The sequence below is a fragment of the Motacilla alba genome, chromosome 2 (genome assembly GCF_015832195.1).
Source record: "Motacilla alba alba isolate MOTALB_02 chromosome 2, Motacilla_alba_V1.0_pri, whole genome shotgun sequence".
In the NCBI taxonomy this organism is placed as follows: domain Eukaryota; kingdom Metazoa; phylum Chordata; class Aves; order Passeriformes; family Motacillidae; genus Motacilla; species Motacilla alba.
In genome coordinates this window covers 49,542,898-49,563,968 of record NC_052017.1, presented here as the reverse complement: position 1 = coordinate 49,563,968, position 21,071 = coordinate 49,542,898, and the positions used below count along the sequence as shown (strand labels likewise).

Below are 21,071 nucleotides of genomic sequence, written 5' to 3'. Positions count from 1 at the left end.
TAACAGCAAGGGAATTAATCTAAAAATAAGATCATTAATACAATTCTGTGATATCACTATCACTGACATAACATTTTACAGAACTTTTTTTTCTTTTGCCCTGTTGCCACATAATGCATAGAATGCCACCTCACATGATCCTCTCTTTGCTCTCAGTCTGATCAAATCATTTCAGTTTGATTTTAAACTAAATCATACTACTTACATAGGTAGCCATTTTTGTGCTGATAATCACAATTTCTGAAGTCTTCCAATGGGACTCTGCCATAAAATGAGGCTGTGGCTACAGAAAACTTCAGAAGGCATCCCTTCACTGTTGAAATATCATTGGTGAGTTCCTAGGCTTTTTTACGTCCTTTTTAAGAACGTAAATAAACCAGTGTTTTTAGCTGTATTGACCTGCAGAATTTCAATGTTAATGGCTGCATGTATGCTGCTTACCCATCCATCAGGTTTGGGTGGAGATAAGTTTATCAGCTGACCACAAAAAGACACAGCAAAATCACGGAATCCTCTGACTTATCATTAGTATGTTCTTCACAAGACCATGACATGGTCATGTGCATTCTGTCATGACCTAGCTGGGCAGACCCCAGGGTGAATTGTAAGTTTGATGTGGGACTTTCCCAGTTTTGCTGTTGCTGGCACCCATACTACCTCAGGTAGTCCTAGATGTGAAAAGTCTATTCTTTCAGAACACATAGTAAAAATAATAATTGACTGTTTTTTATTGAGTATTTATGTCTGTAAGTGTCCACAAATGACACTTAGTTTTTTTGAAAATACTTGCTTTTGCCCTTAGCACTACCTCAAGCTAAGGCATTTATTCTTAGGCCTTAAATGATCCAGTGAATTTACAGTACACAATTAATTGCAACAGTAGCAAGTTTGGCATACCATGCTGTTAAGGATAGCAGGGACTGTAGTGATTTTATAATGAATTCACTCTAAATCTCAGCAAATAGTAGCACACAAGGACATCTGACAGCTGCTTTCCCCAGCTAAATCTCACCACTGAGACTCCATTCCAAGAAAAATAACAAGTCAGGCTTGGTTAGTAGTGCTGCAGCTTGGAATACGAGTTTTGACAAGGGAAAAAATCATTTGTACTGTACTAGCTTTTCATGAGCCGGGGCAAGGAGTAAATCTTTCAAATGGCAAAATAAAGCTGTCAGACACCTTTTTCATAAGATGCCATTGAACATCAATACGACAGTTCTCCCTCCTGATCTTTTTTATAGGTTGCTAATTCTGAAAGAAAAGTCATCTTTGTCTACAATACATATTTGTGGATTCAGGCACTGACATTTTAGAAGAAGTTATACCAGAACAAAAATACAGACTCAATAAAAAGGAGTTCCCCCATAGTCTTGCTGAAAAGATGCTTTTGCTAAATATTTATTTCTAGGAAAAAATACTGTATTTACTGCTTTATATTTTGAGATTTATATATGCATGTATGAAATAAGTTCTCTGAAAAATTAACAGGCAAATATCCAGGCACATGAGAATACTTTGATGAACTGAAGAATACGGCAATGGCCATCAGCCTGAGGCACGGTCATCACTAAGGCAGTAATTTTGTTTCTTAAGCACTTGAATAGGTTTCCATTTCTGTCTTTACTGAACTTAGATGAGAAAACTTGGGCTTTTCTCAGTTTGGCCACTTCATATGCACAAAACATAATTGAAGCCTAGGTACGGTGAAGATTGATTGCAGGGCTCTTCTCTTCCAGGATAAGTGGGAAAACCAGAGCTCCTGGTGGGACATCTGAACATCTGATTTTAGTTTCTGATAGTGAAGGTCATGGAAGCTCTTCTTGTTTAGGGTTTATGGAAGTTCTTTTAGTTCTAGGGTTATGGAGGTAGTTATCTTTACCTTCACTTTAAAATACACTACTTTATGGCTGGGGAGGAAAAGGAGACAGCAATTAACTCTTAACATGCTCTTAAGAAAACAGTAAATAGAGTGTGTTGTATTAACATTTATTGAAATTTTGAATGCTTTTCACAAGTATTTTCCAATATTCATCTTCATTTTCTATTAAAACTTAAGAATATTTCCCTTTCATAGATTACCTTTGAAGTGTGGCATAATTCTGAGTGTCTTACAAAGGAAAAAAAGCCAAACACTTCTTTCTAAGGACTGTTGCATTAAAATGCTTTGGCCATGCATTCAGACATCATATCGACTCTTCTATTAGCAAGCCAGGCATGTTTCAGAGTTCTCTTTCTGGGCTGCCATTAAATCTTATCTTTTCAGGCAGTTTAAACAGTCTTTGCAAATAAATAGTACTGTCAAATAGACCAACCACTTTAGTGAGCTTATAAAGAAAACAAGTGTTTGAGGCTAGTCTTAGTAAAAGAAAAAAAAAATCATTTGCTACTAGCACTGTGAAAAAAGAAGTCAGATGGAGTGCTTACAAAATGAAAATTACCATAAATAGCAAACTAAAAGTTTCAGATTATACTCCCATTAAATGTGCAAGTAGCTATAAATTAGGTGTTCCTAGTTTTCTGAAGTGGCCAAGGGTACTTTTAGATTCTTTTCCTTTTTGTTGGTAGGTTTTTGAATGTCTGCTTTCTCCCCCAAGTTTCTAGTGTGCTCAAATGCCTCATTCATGCCATGAGGGTTTGACTAATCTCAAGTCTTTGTCATTAGAATGGTGACCACTGATGCAAACTCTACTCACAAATAGTAAGCACTCTTTATATTTGTCCCAATTGCTTGCAAAAAAAAAAAAAAAAAAAACAAAACAAAGATTTATCAGTTAACAAAATGAGAGTAGCAGCATAAGAACTGACTTTACTTACAATTCTCATATTCAATTCATGTGTATCTATTTCACAGCACACTAGTGAGCAAGAAGTGTTACTGGAAGAAATGGAAAATCAATAAAATATTAATTAAAAAAGAATCTCACTATAACCACATATGCAAGAGCTCTCCTTTTATTTTAGAATGTTCACTCAAAGTCAGTTTCTACACAATACTGTCATTGAAATGTGGAAGTGTGACCTGCCAGACTCTTCCCTGAGTTCTGTTTTCTCAGTTTGAAATAATTTGGCCCTCTGGGTGATCACTGAAGGTGACAGAACCTGCTCATAATCCACCTGAGTTGTGAGCAGGAGCAGAATCTCTCACAGTTTAGGTTCTCCAGCTATCAGTGTCCACTCTTGCCATGAAACTCCTTAGCTGCTGGGCTTTCAGTTTAGGTGGGCACTTTCCAAGACATGAGACAGGGGTGGCAAACCTGCAAAGTGTCTACTCAGCTACACGTTGGTCCTAAGCTTGCGCGTAATAATAAGGATGAGGAAAAATCAAATCAGCACAAAATAAACCAGGCCAGCAAAGCCTACCCAGCTTTGACACTATTGACTTGAAGAATCCTAAACTGGAACATGTGGAGGTACTTGATGTGTGAGTGACATTAAACTACTTTTGATTATTTTTTCAAAATACTAAGTCTTCAAAAGCTCAGATAAATGGCTCACAGTGTTCATTAGGAAGACTTGACCTGAGTGGAATAGATACTGCTGATGGTGTGAAGAAAAAAAGCTGGCAATAAGAAGCAAGGTGAAAGCTGTGAAGCGCACAACCATATTAGCATGCTGAACTTTCCAAACAGTGACAAAATTATTCTTTCAGTGTCTGTTTCTTCATTGCAATAGCAGATAGAATTCCTGCACAGGTGTTAATGAACCATGACCTTAAATCAAGTTGACCTTGTGTGAGGCTAAATGTACTGGGTGTTGTAGTGTAGCTGAATGCAAAATGCATGTTTAAAGAAAGTATTTGCTTAAAAATAGAAGGATTATACCTGGCTTCCCACATGTGCAAATTGAATTTTTTGGGTTTTTTTAAATATTGTCTTTAATTTCATCATCATATATTACCCCTGGGAAATAGCTTTCATTTCTACCTGTAATTAAGTCAGGTGTCCAAAGTTGCAGTATGTTTTTGAAAAATGTCTTTGGGCCTATTCTGCCAATAGCAGTGACTGGGTAATCAACTGAAGCTGTTCCATTAAAAAATAAGTAAAAGACTGAACAAAATAATATTTTCTGAAAAAAAATAACAATCATACAAGTACTGTAACTGTTGTTGACATTCCTTAGTATTTAATGGGGATCTGTAATACTAGTGGAAACTGGAAAGGACCCATTTAATTCAAAGCTATCCAGTCCTGTAAATGAACACTGAGTTTTTTCCAGGGAATAGCTAAATGTAGTTCTTAAAGTTAGACAGGGTCCTCAATAAGTAATTTTCACTGGTCTTGTTTTTCAGAGGTTCTGAGCCATTGACTTCCATTTGAAAGAATTCATAGCCTTTCTTTTAAACCACATTCTTTGGTTTTAAGGGCCATATAGAGGTCAGGGAAATTTCCAGAGCAAATGGAAGAGACTTATTTGACTTCTCCAGGTATTTTATGAAGAAATACAGTAATCAGCATTCTAAGGGCTGTATTTTGAATGGAGTCCTCTGAATGCAGAGTGCCATGGAGCAGTCCACTTAATTTAGTTCCCTGACATCTCTCAGTATTCCTGCTTCTGTTACTAGTACGGAACACCTAGAAATAAGAGCCCTAAAATGTTGAAAGTAGCAGAATTTTAATTAATCAGTTACATTTAAAAATAATAAAACCAATAGTTTATATTAAATGTTTGGTAGAATATAAAGTGTACTTTCAAAAGTTATACATTTTGAGACTTCAGCTAAAGTGCACTTTAAAAAGTTATGCGTTTTGAGACTGTTCAGCTATATTAGAAATAAATATATTATTGACTATTAAGAGTTCTGTTCATACTACATTAACTTTTGTTGGGTATGGTTTTGTATTAAATGAAATGGTTCACACAAAGATACATTTATGAGATGAAAAAGGAATCACTTTTTTATGACACTGTGAGAATACAAATAAGTGATCTGTGAGAATACAGAAAAGCATCCTTAATCTTTATTTTTTCTTGAATATTCTGTACAGGAGAACTCGATACAAAACATCGATGGCCAGATTCTTTACATACTTTGATCTAATAACTGCAAATCTGGCCTAAAATTGCACAGGGCTTTAAATAAGAACCCATATTTTGCAATGATTTTAACCAAAGTCCAGCCCTACAAAGGCATTGCAACCACTGTTAAATGTATTACACATAAATGTTAAAGGCTTTTCTCTCTCTCTCTCGCTCTCTCTCTGTGTGTGTGTGTGTGTGTGTGTGTGTGTGTGACAGAGAAAGAGAGGTTGAAATCACTGCAAATATGATTTGGGTCTGATGAAACAGCCATGCTCATATGTCTGCATGCCCCAATAAAATAATATTGGCCATTTTGTCCTTAGCAGACTGTTCTTTCTGTGAGGGTACAGGATCTCTTAAAGATTGGATATCTTTATCTATTTTCTTGGTATCCTCACCTTACTCTGATAATATTATTTTTCTGCTATGTCACTGAGCACACAAAACCTTGCAAGGAGCTTCTCTTCAAGAACAGACATGGAAAGGCATCCTGGTCCTAACTCAGCATGCACAAACTTCAACACTTCCCATAGCACCTCGAAGGAGAGCTGGTACCCAAAAAGCAGTTCTGCATCAAGGCTTTATTCTAATCAAAACCCCTTGGCAGGCAGAGAGTCTCTTTCCTCCTCCATCTTCTCATTATGCTATTCGTCCACAAAAGCCTGGGGGGAAAAAAGCACTCAGTCAATGACAACAACTAAAAAGCTTCCCATGACTCAAAATTTATATATAAGGTAAGAAAAGGTAATTTTAAAAAGCAGAAGAAATATCTTCTTGCATTACTTCTCTTTGTAATGCATTCAAAATGACTTTTGTCCTTAAACTGAATTTTTATACTCTTAATTCCATAAGACCAACACTTTTGATAGTTTAGCAAAATAATATTTTTTGGTAAAATAGTCTGATACTTAAAATTACATCCATTAATGATCATTCTTCATACTGTACTGCACTGCTCCTTCTACTTGGATTAGCCTTTTCCAATACCTTACAAAGCTGAAAAAAAAAAAAAAAAGCAAAGGGCTCCTGAGCAGAAAGATTTACATCTTCAAAAGGAGAGTCTAGAGGTAAAAGAGAGTGAAGTGTAAGAGAGGAACAGTGAAGTGTGAGAGAGGATCCTATTTCTAATATTTTTTTCCTGCATGACACAGCCTCCTCCCTTCTAGCTTTTCTTTTCTATTGTTTATTTAATCTCTCCATGGGCAGGGTTTTACTCGTTATGCTCAGTCATAGAGGTGTCTGCAATAAACTGCGTAGCATTCCCAGTTTGAAGTTTATGAACTTTAGACAAAATGCTGCTCATACTTTTCTTGGCTAACACAAAGCAGGAAGACTGAGAAGGGCTGTTCTCATTTGATTTGACTGATGCAGAACAGATGGGATGTAACTGTGTCTCCACACCTTTTATTAACCAGAGACTGTAAAGGAGCTCCAGATCCTCTTGTATGGCCACTGTGGTGCAGAATGCTCTGGTGTGACACTCGTCTCATTCCTGTGCCTGGGGTTTTGTCCCACTGCGTGGATGCCACCTAATGAGAGCTGTCTACCAAGATCTCCTCTGTTACAAGCCTTAGCACAATATGCCAGGCAATGGGAGTCTTGGGTGGTGTTCACAAGGCAGTGCTGGGATTATTGGTTGTAGGGATGCTTAGCAGAATATGTGCTGAATGCAAAACCGTCAAAATCATATATTACCTTCTTGACCTTTCTGGAAATTTTAAACATGCACATTAGTTTCTTCCTAAGTTTGTGTTCCTAAGCCTGAGGGTAGGTCTTTTCTTCAGAATGAAGAAGCATGGGGCCTAGCCAGTATATAGAAAAACACACTGAACACACTAAACACACTAAAAACAATGGATGTGAAAAACAGCTCTGTGTACACTAGAATACGTTCATGGTTTAAAACTGTACATCAATTGTCATTGAAATGAGTTCAAACATGCCCCATTTGTGTCTGTCATAGTGGTCCGTGACAGCCATCACTGTAGTCTGTAATTCTGCCATCACTTTCATCTGCTTTAATCATTCTACCTGTTTCTCAATTTTTGATCTGCTTTTTGACAATTCTAAGTAATTTTTTTCTCATAGTGCTTTAATTAGCAGTCTTGATTTCCAGTAAATTACTTGCTGACTGAATCATGCAATCCTTCACTTGACAGAAAGGATGTAAACAAAGAGAATTTTGAGCAATAGTCAAAACAGAAGCATTGGTGCCATATCATAGAAACTAACTTCAAAGATGAGATTAAAAAAACTTGTAAAATAGGCATTTCAGATATCATTAATTCTTTAGTTGGATCCTGTATTAATAAAAGCAATTCTGTCATTCTCTGTGAAAAGATAACATTTACCCTTAAATGCTTTTTAAATAACCTTTTGTAATCCAGGGCTACGTACTCTCAGAATTGCTAGACTGCATTGCAGGTTGGGAATGCTGCTGCAGCATTCACATGGCACATTCTTCTAACTTGCAGCACTTAATTCTGTGATAATTGAGTCACAAAAGGTAAAATGACCAATTCAGAGTCTAGAATAAAGTCACACTATTACCACCATTGCATTACTACTAGAGCTGAATGGCCATACAGTGCAGCACAGCAAAACTGAATAAAAACCTTCGGCCACCACAAATTCTTCACATTACTGTATTTTTTTATCTTATATGATGTTAAAAATTGTGAAAAAAGTGTTTTCAGGGAGCTGAGCATTTTCAAGGTTTGGTACACATTAAACATGTGTAGATATTTGGTTGTTCTCTACATCTCTGGAATTTAATTTTCATGAGAGTTTGGTGTGAATTACTTTCAACTTCTGTCTGGAATAAGTAGCTTTATGATCTATATGATCAAATCTAATTGTGAAATGGCTATTTTAAGTGTTGTGCCTCTAATTTTGGGGGAATGTGTGAGATGTGCAAACTAAAAGTTATGGAAGTAGAATATATATTATGTAGGATTTTGCTGGTAAAATTCATTAAGCAGTGAACTCTATAGATTAATTTTATTTAATGTAAAATTTCCAGCAGCTGGAGGGGAAAAAAGACATTTAAAAAATATTTTTATAGCTGAGGTCAATCATTTTTCAATTACATTGATACTGATTAAGTTATTAATTTTTGTTTGAAGTTAAGTTCATATTTGAGTGTCTTGCTGAACCAGAGAAATAAATATAATTTTCCTGTAAGAGCATTTTTTCAAATTAGAAATTAGTGGGGGGGGGGGGGTGTTTATTTATTTCTTTACACATAATGTCTTGGTTAGTTCAAAAGGATTAGAAATACCCTCAGAGCAGTATTTGAAAATATCCAGTTGCAGACCCAATGCAAAGATATATGATTACATCAAGTTCAAAACATCTCTGCCAAAGTATTACATTTAAAAAAATATATACTTTTTTTAAAAAGGTTAAAATGCTTTTAGTTTGATAATATCTCTTTATGCTTTGTTTAGCACCAGCTGGAGAGAGCATGATGAACATGTTTGTTTTCCAGTGACAACAAAATAATCTTCAATTAAAAGTTGTTGTTTAGAAAAATCAATAAATGAATGAATAAATAAATAAATAAATAAATAAATAAATAAGATAAAATGAGCACATTTTCCTGTGCAGCATTCAAGGTCAAATATTGAAATAATCCATCTGATAGCTTAATATGTGAATTTGAAATTAATTTAAAATAATTATGGAATCTGCCAACACATTCTCATTATACAGAGTACTATTAAAAATTAATTTCAGTAATTATAAATCATGAGTGCAGAAAAGAAAATGTGTCCTGTTTACCTGGCATGTCCTTTGAATATCTTTAGTAACAATGAATTATTTTGTTTGCCAGCAATGTGGGATGGCTCCAGTTATCTGTTGCTAGCATTTACGTATTAAACATCTGAGCTCAGTTAATGCATTATAGAGCTCTACCTCTTTGATGCATCATAACCTTGCATTTTCATTCCTTGCAGAAGGGAATCCGTATACCTGGTGGGTTGGAAAAGCCAATGAGAAGCACTACTATTGGGGCGGATCAGGACCTGGCATTCAAAAATGTGCCTGTGGCATCGAACGCAACTGTACTGATCCCAAGTACTACTGCAACTGTGATGCTGATTATAAGCAATGGTGAGTGCTTTACAAGAAGGCAGGATGAGAATGACCAAATCTCCTAACTTTTACAACCTTACCCTGACTTTGAATATATCTTTTTTCTATATTTCCTTTCCTGCAAAAAGAAAAAAGGCAAAATTATTATATTTGTGATTCCTCTTGCAAAGTGTCAACCCATGCCTGGATTTCCATTTTATTCATGGTGTCTGTGACTGTTAAACATAGGGACCATATTCATGATTTCCAGCCCACTGAGCTATAGAAAAGAAGCCTAAATTGCAAAGGCAAGTCCTCATAGGAAAGACCAGCGTTTTGGTTACCCATGAAACTTTGTCTCCATAAGATTCAGTTATACTGCAATTAATTTTATGCCTGCAACTTCATGGGTTTTTTCCCCAGAATTCCTCCTCTTTAAAGTGTTGCTTCTGCAACACTTGAATGTGAGTGATACGTGTTGAAATCACTCAATCAGTGCCTCCAACTCTCATTATCTGTCTTTCATGAAAAAAAAATATAAGAACTAGACACGTATTATGAAATGAGGCTCTGTATTTCAGAGAAAGCTACCAAGCTTTGTGTGAGATAATTTAATTAATTAAGGCAGAAAAAGGAAATAAACTTGCATCACTGATATTCCCCATAAACATGAACAGACTGCATAAAGCTCATCATCATTTCGAGTGAGACTCTGTCTGTGGTTTACAACACTTTGTTTGTGAGCCTTAATCATTTGTGTCTCTTTTCTCATGACAGGCAGGATTATATTTTACATGGTATGCAATGTTCAGTGACATATTGAAACCATACTTTTATGAACATTTCTCCTATTAATAGCAACCTGTGGATAATTGAATCAATACTGGCTCATAAACCATTTGAGGTTAATTGAGAAATTCTACAGCTATTAATGAATGTAGAGCCACAGAACTGTAGTGATATGTCAGAGACTAAAAAAACAAAAAAAAGAGTAGGAAGAATCACAGAACCACAAAATCATGAATAGCAGTGTGTGAAAGGGACCTCAGAGTTCCTGTAGTCAACCCATCTGTTCAAGAAAGATCACCTATAAACTGTTGCCCAGTACTTTGTCTGGAGAGATTTTCAACAAATCCAAGGATGGATGCTGCGGCTTCCCTGTGTGCATTATCCCAGGACTGGATATCATTGGAAAGAATCTGACTCCGTCTGCTTTGCACCCTCCCGTTAGTTATTTATGGATATTGATGACATCCTTCTCAACCTTCTCTTCTCCAGGCTGAGCAGCCCCAGCTGCCTCAGTTTCTTTTCATAGGAGAGATGCCCCAGTCCTTCTATCATGTTAGCGGCCCTTCATTGGACTCCAGCAATTCCACATCTCTCTTGTACTGGGGACCACAGAACTAGACCCAGCACTCCAAATGTGGCCTCACTGGTGCTGAGCAGGGTAGAAGGATGGCCTCCCTTGACCTGCTGTAAGAACTTTGCCTAATGCACCCCAGGATGCCATTGGCTACTTGGCCTCAAGTGCACATTGCTGGCTCATGTTCACCTTGGCATCCAACAGAATCCTTAGAGTGTTTTCTGCCAAGTTACTTCCCAGCTGGATGGCTCCCAGCATATACTGGTGCATGGGGATGTTTCCCTCCAGGTGCAAGGCTTTACACTCTTCATTGTTGAACTACAAGACATTTCTGTGAACCCACTTCTCCAGCTTCTGAAAATCCCTCCAGATAGCATCAGGGCCCTGATTGGTGTGATCTGCGAGAATGAAGTATGAAAAACCCAAAAATAGAGTAATAAAGGAAAACTTCCAGGCCACGCAAAAACTGTAGATTAGGATGTGAAAAATCAAATATTGCCACAGATATTGCCACCCTAAGCTTTGACATTGTTAGGATAGTAAGCTGTTAGCTATGATATGGGAAGAACTACACAACACCGCAGATAGAAAGGAGTCCGTTTTAGAGACAGGGTAACCACACATGCTGCCAAACTTCAGAAATATAATTATAGAGAGAGAATGAAGAATATAAAGTCAGATGACTCCAACTCAATCATAGCACTAGAGCAGTGTGGCAGGAGGGATGTAGGTTTGGTTCTGTTTCCAAATGGTAACAATAAAAGGAAGATATTGTGATAATAATTACAATAATGGTAGAATTAGAAGCATATCCATGAATAATAGGGCTCTGTACCAGATGTTGACTGTTTTCCTTTACACCAAGGGAAATGTATGGGAAAAATGGCAAAGGATTTTGTTCTCTTCTTGAAGATTCCCCAACAGTCACAGATAATAATTTAATAAGCAGCATTCACTCAATAATCTTTCTGTAACCTCTGCACCCCCAATATACATTATGTGGATTCTATTAAGAAACAGATTCATATGGTTATTAGGTTTAGATCTAAAATAGGCTTATTTTCATAAAACATCTACAACTGTTTACTTAGAACTTCATACCAGAATACATTATTACATACAATATTTCTTTAGATAAGTATCCGAATTTTTTTCAGGACAACTACTATTCATTGCAGGACATTTTATGAAAAGCAATTATACCACTGAATATTATATTTTAATCTGTGGTGTGCATAAATCACAGGAAGAAATGAAAGCTGTATTATAGACTTTAAGGACATTTTGTTCAAGATTCATTTTTTTTTAGTTTGGTTTTGTCAGAATCTAGTCTTTTCCATAGTCATATCTTTTGGCTTTGGGAGTTATTTTGAGGAGTCGTAGTTAGGAATTTTATCTAGCCATGTTCATCAATACCTAAAAAGCAAGTGAGCTCCAGAGGAAAGGAGGCCTTGATGACTTCAATCATCAGGGCAGAATTCAATCAGGGCGTCCAACACATCTGTGCCCAATTCTGGTGACAGCAAAACAGCTGCTGGTTTGGACAACAGAATATGCAGGAGTTTATGATGAGCAGCCAAGTTCATATATTAACAAAACAGCTTGTCACAGTTTGCCATCATAGCTCACCAGCACAACTTATTTTAGAAGTATTTCCAATCCCTTAAATGAGAAGGGCTGAGTAAAAACCAAACTGTGGCTGAGAATTCAGGTGGGACTTCTGCAGTAATGGCATATCTTGTCCACAGCTGGGAGAACTGCATTTGCTTGTGGTATGCCCACAGTGATGTTCTGCTCCTGCCCAGGCAGTGTTAGAAAAATTGTTTTGGTGGTTTTTGGGTGGTTCCAGGGGTAATATACAGAGGGGAGAAGGCAGTAGCCAGAGCAACAACTATATTAAAAAAGGTAAGGAAGTAAAATAGGAAAAGAAGACTGTAGAAATTGTGAGAATCAAAGGTGAAAAAGAAAAGCAAGATTCAGGAGGGAGATTTTACAAGGAAATTGGGGAGCCACTGAAGAATTGGTCAGGCTGAATCAGAATGATGCAGTGTAAGTAGAATATTATCCACTGTTTTTATTGTAGAAGTTAGAAATTGTGTTAGAAATGAAGACAGGAATTACAGCTTGATGAATAATTTCATAGCAAAGGCGTAAGAATGTTTCCCTGGAGATCTGGATTCTAACCCTGCCTGTGGAACCACATTCCTGCATGATCCTTCCTCAGTTTCATAAACCATTTCTTCACAGAACAGTCATTAGTCTGATCCTAATTTTCTGGAAACCTAGTGTGGAAACCCAAAAGTCCACTTTGTGAAAATACCAGACATTCACAGCTGCAATCAGAAAAAGGGATCACTCTGAATGCATCTAATGCAGTCATTCAAAGAAAAAAAAAAACCAAAAAAACAAAGCATGTAGGCATCTCAGATGGAGCACTAAGTATGAGTGTTTTTAACATTAACATCTTTCAGCCTCAACATCCAGTCTGTAGAATGCAAATTATGCCAGCTACTCCCTCATGGAAGTACTGCAAAGATAGGTAGATTTATGAAGCAATCATCTGCTGTTCTAATGAGCACTATAAAAAATCCAATGAAAAAATGTGGTCTTTATAGAAAGATTTGAAATAACACATTAGATATAAAATAATATGCATATATTGAAGCATAAGAGTAAGTTTGGAGAGTAGGCAATGTTACACTAAATGAGTGTTGTCTGCGCCCTCTACTGAATAATGATCAAGCCCTCCAGAATAAATAATAATCAGGGACCAGTCAAGGATTGCATCATAGTGATAGGAACAGGGGACTAATTAAAGGTCTTTAAGCAGCCTGAAATGCTTTTTTTCCCAAAATGTTGTGTTAGGCTTTTGCTTTTTTGAGTTTTTGGGGTTTTTTTTTAACCAACTATGTAAGTAATTCTATGTACGTACAGAACCAGCTGTGTTAGTTATGGACTCACAATGTAACTTTTCCCAGGGATTAGTGTATACTATAGGCTTGGTAAACCTTACATCTGTATGGGTTTTAATTAATGATTTTCAAAATTGCACATCACACCTTGTCTATCTGAATAAAATAGTTGTATAGAGCTATTTAGCACATGCCTAATGTGTTGATCACCATACCTGGATGGTAAATAAACCAAATGGTTAATATTGGCAGGGAATATGTGATATGAAATTCAGATTTATGTGTATTTGCACACGCACACGTAGTCTAGAATATAACCTGATTCTTTAGAAACTCATGTTGTTGTTACAATGTAAGTATTAAGTAGTCATTTTTGTCATGATAAAGAAACAAAAGCCCAGATGGAAGAGCTTCACCCTGAGTAATCCCGCCAAAATGATCCTTAGTCCCACATTATCTATGATTTGTGTCCAAAATGAAATTAATTCAGAGTTAAATGGATCAGGTTGCATAAGAAAGGTTAGATTTGCTTGCTAATAAAGATAATTTTTAAAGTGTGTGTGGTTGACATTTAAAGTCATATTGCCTCAATCTTGAGAGAATAAAAGTAGCTTTTATGAGTAGCAAGGAGTTTTCTGGGTTACTGCTAAACAAAATTACAATGAAGTTATTAATTTTAGATAAAATCTAAGACTTTTTTGAAAAAAAAATCTTACTTAAATAAGAACATTATTATTAGAATATAGGCAGTTCCTTTAAAAAAATGACTGGCATTGTGAGATAGGCACACTGTACTAGTGAAGTAGCAAATGTAAAGCTCTGCAAAGAAATTTTGATTCCTACTCTTATTTGAGCCCAGGGTCAGTTAAGACTCAGATTGGCCAAAGTTTCTACACGACAGGATCTCTTGCTCAGAGAAGTTACAATAAGTCAGAAGGCTTATAATATGATGCTGTTCAAGGATTTACTCAGAAAAGGTGACATAAGAAGCTTTTTCATTTAGCGCTTCCTGATGTGAATGCACTTCAGGTTACCAAGTCAGTCATGGACTTTTCTTCTGACTACTGGTGTTGTTGCTAATCTTACAAGAACTATTTGGTGGCCCAAAAGATGATCAAAAGGGTTTAAGCAGAGTTTTCAGATAAAATTGCTTTGGACAAATGGAGAAAATCAGTGGAGGGAACCTTATTTATAATCTCACAGTTTGAATATTAAAGTTTCTTTCTCCAGAGCCTGTCAAATTGCTTTATTTTTATGAGGTGTTTTACAGAACACTCTGCAGGATGCATCCCTCTTCCCTTCACAATTCTTGTCCTGCAAAGGGAGTTTCAAAAGAAAGTTTCAGGTCATGGGTAAAGATGACTAAACAAAGATCAGAGTGATGAGTTGTTTGAGTTACAGGAATATGGGTGGATGTTGAAATGCCAGCCTGAAGCTGTGGAAATGACAGGTGGGTCAGTTGTAGCCAGATTTAACAGGATATTAAAGGCTCCTGGAGCTACAGGTAGGCATCAAGGCTTAAGTTTAGTATGTAATAATTACCATCGAAATTACAGAATTTCTGTTCCTGACTCCCTGAGGCACTTTTGAAAATCCATCTGTCCTTTAACCTTGTGTGCTCTCAGTAACAGAGCTGCTGATGCAGGGAGAGCTGGGTAGTTAGAAGACACTGGCTTCTCCTGTCCTTTGTTAGAAGCTGCTAACAATGTCTCTGTATTTCTTTTTCCATTACTTTCCCATCTAGGGCAGCAACTGGAGTTTCCACAGAGGTGTTACATGATCAGAAGTGTCTAGGCTACGCATTCTTTGTGGAAAACAGAAACTAAAAACAAACTGAGAACTTATTGTTGGCTCTATGAAGCTACATTTTGTTTAAATTTAATTGCTATTTCTAGCATTATGTAGAGAAATTTGAACAGGTAAAAGGGATCAAATCTGAATATACCTAAAAGAACTTGAATATACCTAAAAGAACTATGAAACTGTTATTGAGGCACATGCAATATATATATATATATATATACATATGTGTGTGTGTGTGCGTGTGTATGTATGTATATACAAACAAAAACTTTCCAATAAAACCAGACAGATTGACTGCATAAAAAATCAAGCAATTATATGTGGTAACCTCATATTTAAGCAGTAACTTGCAAAACAGACATTTTTGCTATGATGCAAAGGCCTGTATTTAATAAGAAAACACACTGATTTGAATTACAGGAAACAAAAAAAAAAAAAAAAACCAAAAAATCTAAAGAAAACAAAACAAAACAAATCTAAAAACAAAACAAAGCAAAACAAAGCAAAATAAAATACCAATTCAAAACCCAAACAAAAAACCAAGCCAACAGAAAATTATCTAATAAGATTTGTAATGTGCTGCTGTTTTACTTCACATCTTTATCAGATGATTAACCATAATTTCCTAGAAATTTAGGAAACTTTGTAGAATTAGGCCACAGCACTTTGAAAACTTTCATTCAACATTTTTATAGAATTTAAAGGCCATCTTTGAAATGATAGACAAGAAAACACTCTTAGTAATTGCATGCAGTAATTATATCTCTTAATCCAATAAATATTGAAATATCTTTTTTTTTTTTTTTAGTTATCCTTAAGGAATTAATTAATTTTGTTGATGAAGGCAGGGAAACTTAGCTGACAAATTGCACTATTTCAGGTGGCTGTTTTTCTTGTTCACTTACAAATCCAGACAGGCTTTTTTAGGTCTTTTAGGGTTACCTCGCAGAGTTTCTTTGTACACTGACATTGACACCCAATGCTATATTTTTCCCGTCAGTCAAAATTAAGCACTTTGACAGTATGTAATGGCACAGAATAAAAATTTGCATGAAGAGGGACGCTAAAGACAGAAAGTCAAGCATTCAAACCTCAGGAAATATTACATTTAATACAGCTGGTAGTACTACTTTTCCATATGAGTGATATATTTGAGCTGAAACTTTCACCAACAGACAAGCAGATAGCCAGAAGCCATGAAGTTCATTCCTGCTAGTCACAATTTGGCCATTAAAACTACTCCGGTAGGGAAAAGGGTCAAGTGACTGGGTATTAAATAGGCTGCTCTCTGTCCTATGTTCCTCAGCTGTGCTCATCAAATATAACTGGTATGCAACATTGAAACAGAGTTTGCATGCTGAAAAATGTGAAATCTTCCTTAAATTAATTCCATCTTCTTGTTTTTATAACCTGTTCTATGTTTTTATTTATAAAAACTATATATACCTTGTATATATAGTATATATACCTTGTCCATTATGCATTCTTCTTTTTTACTTCTTCCACAAGAAAAGGCTGAATGATTTTGTTATTGATAACAAAAGATTTAAAGTTTGAGAGATGGAAATTTTGAAGTTAAACTCCTGGTCATGCTACAAATGTGCTAAGTTCCTTCTTTCAAACTCTCCTTTCCTTGTGCCTTAGTACCACCACAGGATTCTGGCCAAAATCCAGGATTTTGTTATGCAAGGCTGTCTACAAAACAAAAAAAGAATTCATGTATTCCTCAATGCTGTGCATTCACTACCATAAATGTGTACATAAAACTGATTTGAGTGACTCAAAGTTTAATCCAAGGACCAATGAAGGGCATAGCACCTCTTGCACAGTAAGTTTTCAGGCTATTGCTTTTATGTGGACTTGGAAGGACTTTGCTGTCTGGAATTGCCCCTAAAGCTTGCGTTGTGTTTCTAATGAGCTGGCAGCTCTAGTCCAGACAAACCTGGGATCCCATAAATTGCTCTTTTTCTTTTAGAGATGTTCAATGCATGTACTGACAACAGCCATGGTATGTAGCTCACAGGAAATGACTGATTTCCAGCCTGAACTGATACAGACTGAGGGGTTTAGGAGTTTCAAGATTCAATGTATCATGAAACTTTCAAATCTTATTTGTGTTTTCTCTCTTTTCTCTTCTGCATTATTCACCTTGGGGACTTGATTCAGGCTTCGTTTATAGCAAGCTGATCCTGCTTGGACTTTAGCTATCATCCTACTCACTGGGAGTAAGGAAAACCTTTGCCCTAAGACTGCTGGCTCATGGCAGTGACCAGACATGTAAGGGACAAAGTCTTAACATTCTCCAAATCTGACAACACAGGAAAATGTGGGCATTGATATGACATGAAATAACTCTTTGGCAGCCTGCCTTTTCTTTGTTAAAATACCCCTTTTTTACTCGGTCCTGTGTACAATGATTTTTCTTCCTGTAATCAGTACAAAACTATGAATGAGGAACCAGGATTCTGTACTGCCTCATGCATCATGAACAGAGACTTTTACTTTGCTGTAAATGTGAAAATGGTCAAGCTCTAACAACCTCCTAAAGATGAGGATGATTCCATTTTGACTTCAAGTTCATTCATTCCTCAGTGCTAGCAGTAATTAATGAACTGAAAGGGGAGAGTGATGACAAGACACTATCCTTGTTTATTAATTTACTCTGTAAATCATTGTCAGACAAAAAGTGGGTGTTCATCCTGCTGCCAACCTCACTTCTGAGTGTTGCTGTTCAGGTTTTCTTGTCTTCAGTTCCAGCTAGTCAAAGACAGACGTTTTCATCCAGGTCTTTTTAAGTTAAAGAATCATTTAACAGCGACACTGAAAAAAAAATCTATCAGAATTAGGTATTTTTAATTATTATTCTCTGGTATATCCTTGCTTTTACTAAAAGTGTCCTGTCTTTCTCAGGGTATTCTAAAAAAATTTTTGAGAGGGTTATGAATTAGCAGGTGAAAAGGCAGATACATGATTTTTAATTCTACCACGCAGATGATAGGAACATAATTCCCAGCGCATTTGTATACTTTTTGTTATTATACTTCATTATTATTGTCAGTGACAAGTCAAGTGAGCAAGAGCTGTGTTTTGCACAGAAAGATGTAGACTTTTTAATCTGAATGAAAAGCTTGTAGTCTTAGCTTTAAAGCAAATGACCTTACTGCCACAGCTTGTCAGGTAAGGGCAGAGTACATTGAGCATTGTGCACTGCAGAACTTTCAACTGCCAATTATTTTCTCCTCCTCCACCTTTTATTTATGGGCTAACTTAAAGACTAATGACTTTGCCCTCAGTGCCATGCTATGAAGATGAAATCACTCCGATGCAGACCAGCCCAATGTATTTCACTCCGTACCTGACACTGCTTAAGTCTTGAAGATGGTGCTTTTCTTCTTAAATTGTAGAACTCCCCTGACTTTTTTTATTTCTGAATCAGTGCAGTCAGTTGTAAAGACATCTGAAATATATGACAACCTCTGTTATAGGATAGATGAAGACTGCAGCACGTGATTAGCTGTTATTACTATTAGCAGTCATATTTTAGCTGAAACAATCACAAGGGAGTCCATCAAGCTGAAGGTGCCTCCAGTGTAAACAAAAGATATATCTGTTTTCAGTATTTGTTCTTTGGTGTACCAGGAGATATAGATAGATAGATAGATAGATAGATAGATAGATAGATAGATAGATAGATAGATAGATAGATAGATTAGATAGATAGATAGATAGATAGATAGATAGATAGATAGACAGACATACAGATATATATATATACATATATATATAAGGGAAAGAATGGAAATAATCATATGGGGGGGGAGAGTTGTGGGTCTTGGGGAAGAGAGAACTCATAAGCCCTTGTGATGCTTCTTTTGTATCAGACTTAATGGGAATATTGTCTTCAGAGCAATGGATCAAAATATCCTGTCAGTTCATCACTGAGGTAGTTGCAAAACCTCAGCATTTGAAGGAAGAATAGTTTCTTGTCATTTTCTCATTTTGCCCAGCAGATTCTTACCACTGCAAAACACCAGATAAAGAAACAGAAAATAAAAATAGACAGGACTCACCTGTAGCATTGTGTTTGCCTGGAAACGATTGTTATATACATAATGCATTATTTTACTCTAAAGAGGAAGATGACTTACACTGTCTGTGAAAAACATCAAAGTAATCAAGTAACCTTTCATAAAGTCTGGAAATTGAGAAAAAAGGAAATGGTTCTAACACCTAGAGAAAATGGAGACTGGGTTTCCTTTTTTTTATCTGTATCCGTAATTAGGCTTGTAGAAAAAGCTTAAATTCTATAAATTCTTTTAATGTCATGGGCTAGGTGTGGGTTTATTTTAGTTACCATTCATGTTTTCTTTCTGGTTTGCCCTAAGTGTTCAAAATTTCTACTTGTCTGTAATTAATTATGGCTAGATGTTTTGTCCCAGCTGCAAGCCTCTTTGCATCCCCCAACTCTCCCCCCCATCCCTCCTCCAGCTGTTTTTCTTTTCCCTGCCTCCTGTACACCTGCTGAATACTATACTTATGAAAATTATTAGTATAAATTACAGTCCCTGGAGACCCCACAAAGTTTCTAAGAGCTGTCTGAGTGTGCAGTGGAGACTTAGTAAATCAGGTTTAAGGTAATTTGTTGCATTTTTATCTCAAGTTTTTTTTTAACAGTCTTTAAACTGAAATTAAAATGCTACATGGATTCTTTACAGCAGAAGTGTGTCTATATGAGCCAGCTTCCTGATAGAATTCAAATGGCTTTTTTTTCATATTTTGATGAAAAATAAGTGGTTTACTAGGAAGAAATTAATCTATCTAAACCAATATCTCAGGACAGTTACTTATTGGTATTCCTTTATCACTTTTGGTCAAGTGGAAGTTGATTACAGGATTACATTAAATGTAGATTAGGGAAACAAAATCTTCTTTGAGTTATGACTTAGGGCTGTTGTTTAAGTTATACAATTTCCTTTAAGGAAGTACTTGAGTGTATATACATATTTATTTATGTAAATTATTAAAGAGAAAGAAAAGCAAAATGAAAAGGAAGAAAAAACAAGTTTCCAAACAAGCAGGTAGATGTAAAATTAATAAACTAAAATCAGTTGACAGTTAAAAAATGTAATGAAAAAATACAGTAAATACAAAAACCTGTGTCTAGGATGCAAAAGTTTTTTCTTGCCAATGTAAAAGCACAAACAGATTTGTAGCTATTATCTCTATGAAAAAGTTTAAAATGCTGTCACTAAACATGTAATCACATGTCTAAAACCAGTTATTTGCTGGATATTACATAAAATGTCAGAATAGCATTTAGTGGTCAAGTGTTCATCTGTTCAGCTAAAGCATTTTGGAAAAAAATAAATGAATTCAAGTATCTTATGTCAAATCTAAGATACCTTTTCCAGAAACAAAATTGTATTAGAAATGTTTAAAGGATTTCATAAGACTCAGGAATCAAAACCAAACTCCTGATTTACACAGCACTCTTAAAAATCATGCTCTTAAAACTGACCTGATGTTTTGCTGCCATTTCATTCAATAAAAAAACCCAAAAAAATAAATTAATAATCCTTGACATTATAAACAGAAAACTGATATGTTCCTTTAAGGACCTTGAAAAGCCAACAACATTGATAACATCAACCTATGGAAATCTCTTGAACCAAGGGAGCAGATAGAAGATGACAAATGTGAACAGAAGGCTGAGAAATATTGATTATTACTTTTTATTATTATTCTTATCACTGTTATTATTATTATTAACTGTTCAATTATATGTGATGATTGTGAAGCAGAACAAACCTAAATTATAAACAGGAAAAAGCGTCATCTTCTGTCCTGAAAGCTGAAAAAAAAGCAAAATTATGTTTAGAATTGAGATAGACAATGAC

General features: G+C 35.8%; 1 protein-coding gene across 1 annotated transcript in view; it reads left to right on the top strand.

Annotated features, from left to right (window-relative positions):
• Positions 1 to 21,071, top strand: part of CNTNAP2 (contactin associated protein 2) — a 1,019,478-nt gene that overhangs the window by 818,246 nt on the left and 180,161 nt on the right. Inside the window, exon 14 of the mRNA XM_038163912.1 lies at positions 8,979 to 9,135. Within this exon, the coding sequence (XP_038019840.1) occupies positions 8,979 to 9,135 (157 nt within the window). The remainder of the gene's footprint in view (positions 1 to 8,978; positions 9,136 to 21,071) is intronic.